The 7,508-nt window shown below is 39.5% G+C and overlaps 1 protein-coding gene across 7 annotated transcripts in view; it reads left to right on the top strand.

Moving 5' to 3' along the window:
• The window catches only part of LOC145486265 (semaphorin-5A-like), a 39,711-nt gene that overhangs the window by 26,126 nt on the left and 6,077 nt on the right, over window positions 1-7,508 (top strand). For all 7 annotated transcript variants that reach the window (XM_081464896.1, XM_081464898.1, XM_081464897.1 and 4 more), the window contains 8 exons: window positions 1,170-1,228; window positions 2,492-2,571; window positions 3,450-3,497; window positions 4,090-4,166; window positions 4,399-4,476; window positions 4,795-4,844; window positions 6,113-6,253; window positions 7,050-7,271. In XM_081464896.1, coding sequence (XP_081321022.1) covers window positions 1,170-1,228; window positions 2,492-2,571; window positions 3,450-3,497; window positions 4,090-4,166; window positions 4,399-4,476; window positions 4,795-4,844; window positions 6,113-6,253; window positions 7,050-7,271 — 755 coding nt within the window. The remainder of the gene's footprint in view (window positions 1-1,169; window positions 1,229-2,491; window positions 2,572-3,449; window positions 3,498-4,089; window positions 4,167-4,398; window positions 4,477-4,794; window positions 4,845-6,112; window positions 6,254-7,049; window positions 7,272-7,508) is intronic.

Here is a 7,508-nt window from a genome sequence, read left to right as displayed (position 1 = left end):
AGACTCGGCAAACTTTGATTGTTTTTCACTAGTGCCCGCCAAGGTTACCGGCTGGTAAGTCAAAAATGACTTCTATATAAATTTTATTAAGGAAAAATCCCTAAACTACTAGCTACTCGGAATTAAATTTACGTCTCTTACTGTTTTTAATCGGCTTTCATCGTTTCAATGCGCTTGAATTTTCCAAGCCGGGCTCTTCCTAATTTGCATAATCCGTAATCGGCCCGTGGGCATTACGGCTGCATAATGACCGCTCAGATTTCGCTCTTAGTCAATCAGAGCGCGCGTTATATCGGCCACAAGCCAAAGCCATATAATAATAGTTAATTATTAACCCTTTTGTAACACAGTGTAAGATCAAAGGCTAGCTAAGACTGCTCATAATACATTTAAATGTCCAGTCAATCGATCTATCAATCTTGAATAATCACTTAGTTTTAAAATGACATCACTGAACAATGTTTAAGGAGTCCCAGCTGAACCGTTAGAAGTAAAAATCCCTTGAAGTGTCTGCTTATTGCAGGTTTTGCACAACAAAATGGCTTATATTGGTGTCCGCGTTCGTTTAACAGAGGTGTTCGCTGAATGCAGGTTAATTTTACAGTAAATGTGAAAATTTTGGGACTTACGCTGGTGTCCACTTAATAGAGTGTATCTGCTTAATACAGGTTTCACTCTATTTTGTCGCATGTGTAGATTTATTGAGGCATTTATTCCCACTGTTCTTAGTGTTATATGCACAAGACAGTTTTTACATCCTACTCAGGATCTGCGAAGACTTAGTCCTTCTATACTTGTGGAAAACTCAGGGCTCGAAAAAAGTGCTGTCCGGTTGTCTGGAACAAGTAGATTTTCCTGTCAGGCAAGGAACTTTTCATTCTCCTTTGCTAAATGGTCAGGGCTCAGGCAAAAGTAAACTACTGTAAGACTTGCCCAGGGCAAGCAAAATTTGAGAGCTGCTTGTCCAAAGGGCAAGCAAGAATTCAAGTCTTTTCGTGCCCTGGAACTCCTGGACTTGTAAAGTACTCTTCCAATTTGGCCTGGAGAAAATTCCCAGAAAATATTTTTTAGCATGCTTGCTGGTGTGTGCAGGTGAATAGAAGGCAAAACGTTTACAACATGTCCGACATGTACATGGTAATCAATAAATTTATATTTTTTTTATAAAGAATGACGGGCATTGCTGTGGATAAAGTTGGTGCTCACACAGTTGTATACACATCAACAGGTAAAGTCAAGGTTGATAGGGAGCTTAAGCGACAACGACGGCGACGCCGAGGACAACGCCTAGTTAAAAATAAATTTATATTTTACCAGCAAAATTCGCGATTGTTTAGATCTGTTCAGTTCGCCAATGGCTCTAAAAACGCGCTCAGGCTAAATATGCAATGACAGCGTTCAATTCCAAATGGAAATACGAAAAATTAGCGGTCGTCGTTTGTGTTCATCAGACTACGCAGAACTTGGTCTTTTCACGTTCTTGTTTTGCAGAGGACGGCAAAGAAATGTACAAAGATTTATAACGCACGTGCACAGCTATTGGTTTGCTCATTAAACCTTTTATTTAGTGACGTTCTCGTTGCCGTCGTCGTCGTGGTTTGCTTAAGCTCCCTAATATTCAGCAATTTCATACGCGTGGAAATTGAGAGCAAATAATGTCAGGGGGTTAAGGAGAATGTGCACTTCCATTATCGTAATATTATTAGGAATGAAGAGGGGCCTGTTGTTTTTAACCCTTCAAATGTTTTGATCTAGCAAATTTGCTGGTTTGAACTCTGCCTTGAGGCCACCTTGTTAATACAACTCTTTGTGGTTATGACAGCGGGTTTTGCCGTTATGGAGCAAAAGTTCAGTCAATTTGTTATCTGAAAATCTCTTTAGTACCACTACATTGTAAGTGTGACCATTGGACACCCTTTTGGAGTTCCTGAACCATTTATTTAGTGATTGTCATAAGGCACATGATTTTCGCAGTTTTCTACATGAAGGTCAAAACCACGCATAAAATGCCAGTCTCCCAGGAAATCAGAAAAAGATACTTATGGATTGTTGAAGGGTGATTTTTGCTGTACCTGAATGCATTACCCATGATGATTTTTTGCATCGTGAATGTGTTATCCATAATTTCATCTCTTATAAAGCGTTAGAACACTAAATATATTAAATTGTTTACAAAAATTAGGCAGTTTGTTTTAGGTTTTCATCGATGAAAACATGTCTTTTTTTTTTTTTTTTTTTTCAAAGCTAGTTCATGGTAGTACGTGTTCTTAAATTGTGACCACTTAAAATGCCGTACTCCTGATCAGTTCGCTATATTGCGAACAAGAGCCGATTGGTAGGGAATCAGCCGATTACATTCTTATTTGTTGAACTCCTACAGCAGTATCGATGGTTGTTGAGTTCCCTGTTTCCTCCGGCCACTCCTCAGTCCCACTCACAGAAGATTACGTTAATGCATAACTGTTAGACGTCACAATTTGTTTTTTTGCAGACAGAGGATCTGTGCTTAAAATTTCAAGGCCTGCTGGTGCACATCAACCATGTCTTCTCACTGAATTAGATATTTTCCCAGTGAGTATTACTAGAATCACATTAGAACTCTATTTAACTCTGATATCATGCAGAGGCCTTAGCAAAACTTGTTGGCGGTAAGGATTGTGTTTCTGCTCTATGGTGTCTTATAGCCAACTAATGTGTACAATTGTATACCAGTTTTAGAATACATAGGATAGAAATTTTAATAACTTACTATACCCACAATTAGCCAGTCAGAAGCTGTGTCTACTGTCCTGATATCCCACGATATCAAGTCACTGCCCTGATATTAGTCTTCCATGTCTTGCCAAAACACGAACCATGGCTCAAACAATCTCGGCTGATAAGCCACAGATGCTTACCAAAAAATACGATTAGTATAAGCATCAGTAAATTATTATCATGTTCAGGGGCCAAATGGCTTATTCTGAACTATTTAACTGACAGTGTACAACTAAATTATAAAGCGATTTTAATTCTAAATAATAGTTGAGGTAGAAAGAAAAACACCCGAGAAGTGATAAAATAGGTGGAGAAGATAAAGAAGAACTGGGAACACACTATCTGACGGGTTTGTTAGTCGTGAGTTAACGCAAACTTTGATGACCATAGACGGCAACTAGAATGTCGTGAAATAAAACATTTCATCACAGTGGGAAAGTCAAACATTTCGTTTATTTTCAACTCTGAGTTGTTAAATTAATTTAACTGCCGTGATCCTTCGTCGGGGCACAGTGGTCCAACGAAGGGCCAACACCAAATTTGTCACATGGCTTATTATTTTTTTTTATTAGCTCGTAATTGATAATCAGAAAAGTCTTTCACTAACACAACGATTCTGCGTGCTGTATCAGTTACCCTGGGCATCATCAGTCACTGAAATGTAAAAATGGTAAATTTTGTACTTTTTTCAGGGTGACAAGAAAGAAGTCATCAAAGCAGTCACGATTGATACCACCCGGGTAAGATTTCCTCGTTAATGAGCATGTCTCTTTTTTTTTTCGCTCTGCCTGAAATAACGAGGAGAAGGCATGAATAAAAGATTTCGAGCTATAGATCAGGTTGATGTTTATTTTCTTTGTTTTGTTTACCAAAGTTAAACACATCCAGAAGTATTTCTATGTTTCATGCTTAATTTGAATGTGAAGCGTTGTGCAAATTGCAAACTGACAAAGCAAGAACATTTCTGGAAGGTTTCGTATTTGGCAAATGTTTGTTACAGTAGTTGAAAGTTTCCGTATCTTATTGTCCAATCAGAAAATAGCTTGAACATTTACGAGTACTTACGAGCACTAACGATGGCTGGTGACTAAAGAGACGTCATGTTGCGTAGCAACGTCGGAAACGAAGACCACCAGTGTACACCTTATGATGTCATCAACCAGCACTTTTAAATTATGAGACTCTTACAGTTCAGTCATGCCATCCTTCTCCATTGATATTGAAATCTGTAGTTTGGTGATTCATTAATAAGGACACAGTCAGCTTATTCAATTAGTTGTGTGTGGTGATGTGTCAAATTGATCAGTTTTTTTTTGTTGGTCCAATTTTCAGCATGTTCTTTACTTGGGTTCAAATACAGCGCTTACAAAGCTGAGTTTAGAACAATGCAGCAGTTACGATCGTCACAGGTGGGTTGGAGTTTCAGTAAGTGAGCAAGCCAGTGAGTTAGGTGAAGTCTACAGAGTAAAATAGAACTAAACTACCGTGACGTCACGAATCTGGAAAGCAGACAAAGCTATACATGTAAATCTAAGTAATCATTTTTGTCTTGTCCATAAAATAAATTGATTGGTTCACAGAGAGTGGCTTTTATTCATTATGTTAATTATGAAGTAAAAGCATTCCTTTGTTTGATTTCAGTTCTTGTACATCTGCGGCTGATCCTTACTGCGCATGGGACGATGAAACAAACCGCTGTGTTTCAATTCTCTCTCATGGGTCAGTGTTACTGTATAATTGGCTTGTTATTGAGGATATCTCAAATGAAAGAACGTGTGCTCCGAGATAAGTTACATGTTAGACGTAAAACTATTTGAATTTTTGTATCACGCTAATTAGCTGACTAAAGAAACTGTTATTTTCTGATTGTTTAATATGGTATAATTTATAGTAAGGGCAATACATGTAACATGGATGATGTTTACGTCTGTGATAGATAGCCTCGTCATCCGATTACAACACTCACACGTTCTAGAACTCCCAATACTTTTGCGAACAAAATAAAGTTAAAACAAGTGTTTCTTGTTTCAATTTCAGAGACCTAAGCAAACTGAGACAAGACTTGAGTACTTGCCCGAAGATGGCAGGTGAGTTGTTTCAGATGTGATGCTTTTCAGCTTATTGTAGCTTGTGAAAATGTTATGAACCATTCTCGTCCTCAAAGGCCGCGCTCCTTATGGTCAGCACCAAGAATCGCGACCTCTGGGAAGGTCCAACACCGGAAGTCCGCGATTCACGGACTTCCCGTCACTCTACGCATGCTCAGAGTCAAGTTTGACAAATCTGATTGGCTGAGAGTACGAAACGAATTCTCTGCACATGTTCAGAAAATCGGACCAGGCCAGAGGATTCTTGGTGCTGACCAAAAGGAGCGCGGCCTCTGGGGACGAGAATGGTTATGAACCAATGGGGCCCCGTCCACACCTCGCCGGAGGAATTTGAAAATGGGGATTTACTCTGAATACGCATCAAATGTTTTCCGTCCACACTAAGCCGGAGAAATTTGAAAACGCAACAGTCACTGGTCTATTGGATTTGTGTTTGAGGAAAACTCGGTCAGGGAAATCACATGATTATCGTGACGTCATCGTTTTCGAAAAGCTCGGTTTTCAAAATGGTTACCGTCCACACTAAAGCGCAAAGCAGGCGTTTTATAATTCCTCCGGTTTGAAGACAGTTTTCTAAGAGCTCCGTTATCGTGACGGAATAGTGTGGACGGTAGACCTAACCTTGGAAATAAAGCTGCGTTTACTTTTCAAATCTCTCCAGCTCAGTGTGAACGGAGTCTAAGTCAGTCGGTGAGGCAATTAACTTGAAGGTTGTGAAGGTTAAGGCCCACACTAGGCTTGGGCACTTTGAACATGCAGCTTTACTTCTACGGTTGGGCCTACCGTCCACACATCCGTCACGAAAACGAAGCTTTTCGAAAACACTCTTCAAACCGGAGCAATTTGAAAAGCCGGCTTTTCGTTTTCGTGTGGACGTAAAACATTTTAAAATTGGAGCTTTTCGATATTGATGACGTGACGATAATCGTGATTTCCGTGACCAAGTTTTCCTCAAACCAAGAGAAAATGCACAAATCCAGCATGACCGGTTATTGCTGCGGTTTTTAAATTCCTCTGTTGTGGAATTGGAAACGTTTTCAGACTGAAACCTCCGTTTTCAAATTCCTCCGCTGTAGTGTGGACAGTTATCAGTTATTGTGGTGTAATATGTTGGAATCCCTAATTCCTAAGCACTGGATTAAAAAAGTAACTTAATCCTGTCCTATTTTACTCTCTTAAAGCGTAGCCGTATTATTTTTTCCACTTGATATTTTTTTCTCTCTGAGTATGAAATTTATTTTATTTAGATGAAGACGTTGAGTGGTCTCCCTGGAAAACCTGCATCCAGAGTGATGGTAATCTATGCCGTTGTCAAGTGCGGCCATGTCAGAACAAACAAAACAGTTCCTGTGAGGGTGGATATGAGTTCCGACTTGAAAACTGTACAGGTGAGCAAGTATTCTGTGGGGGAGGGGTGGAGCTCCCAGAAAAAATGGGTAGGTGTGTGCGGTTTACGTACCCTAGTTATGACCTGATAAAATATTTGATACCCTATTTATGACCGTTGCGGCTGACACAGTTGCCCTAAACATAATTTATGAAAGGCTTTTGTTGATAGTCTTATCGATAATGATGAAAAAGTAACTTCTTCTAAAAAAACATACCCAATTTAAGGCTAGAGTACAAAAACCATACCCCATTCATGACCAAAATCGATACCCTATTTATGACCAAAACGGCTGAAAAACCATACCCTTTTGGGGCCACACATACCTATATAACCCATATAAGGGAGTACCCCACCCCCCCGGGACTCTGCCTCTCGTCTCTCAAAAGTTATAGATTGTCATCAAGTACTTAATGTAGGAGTTGTGTTTGCTTAGCATCGTTGGTAGGAAAAAATTCCGGGCTCAGTTTGATTGTGAGAAGATCCGATTCTCTATCTCATCAGGTGCGTGCTTAGAATTTGTTCTGGCAAGTGTTGTAGCCATGATCTCTTTTTCACTCGCATTTGAATAACGTGCTTCACAAAAATTTCGAGAATCCAGTACCAGGATTGATCGTAATAAAATTGAATAAAGCGTTGTATGGTAAAAATTATTAAAAATATGAGCTTTCAACAACCAGTCTACTGTCTGCGACGGATAATAATTTGTATCCGTCGAATCGAAAGCTCATATTTTTAATAATTTGTGCCAAAGAACGCTTTATTCAATTTCAACATGTGTTTCCTTGCTTTTGCAGTGGATGTGAGTGTAGGGTGGGAGGGCAAAGAAGCATGGGAATTGTTTGGAGTACAGCATGGTAACTGGAGTGTGTGGGAAACTTGGACCGAGTGTTCAGCGGAGGCATGGGCCGGAGTGAGACATCGGACACGAACATGTACGAATCCAGTCCCCAGGAGGGGAGGTAGACCATGTGTAGGGCAGTCAGTGCAGTATGAGCCCTGCAGTTTAGGATTAGAAGGTGAGGACTTACCAACTGTAAGATATGTCTGGTGATGAACCCTCACCAATATAATCCTATCAGAAAATAAGAAAGTGTAGGTAATTGTATACCTGTGATATTTGAAAATTCTCTGAAAATTGCACAAGCCTTTATCACTTATTTATTTTAGGAACTATTACGAATAATGAATACGAATAATGGAATATGCGCGCATTAATTTGCACTGCAAGGCAAATTAAAATTCAACGATTATTT

Source organism: Orbicella franksi, chromosome 5 (assembly GCF_964199315.1).
Source record: "Orbicella franksi chromosome 5, jaOrbFran1.1, whole genome shotgun sequence".
Taxonomy (NCBI): Eukaryota; Metazoa; Cnidaria; class Anthozoa; order Scleractinia; family Merulinidae; genus Orbicella; species Orbicella franksi.
Note: the sequence above shows the minus strand (reverse complement) of the source record. Positions and strands in the feature narration are given on the sequence as shown.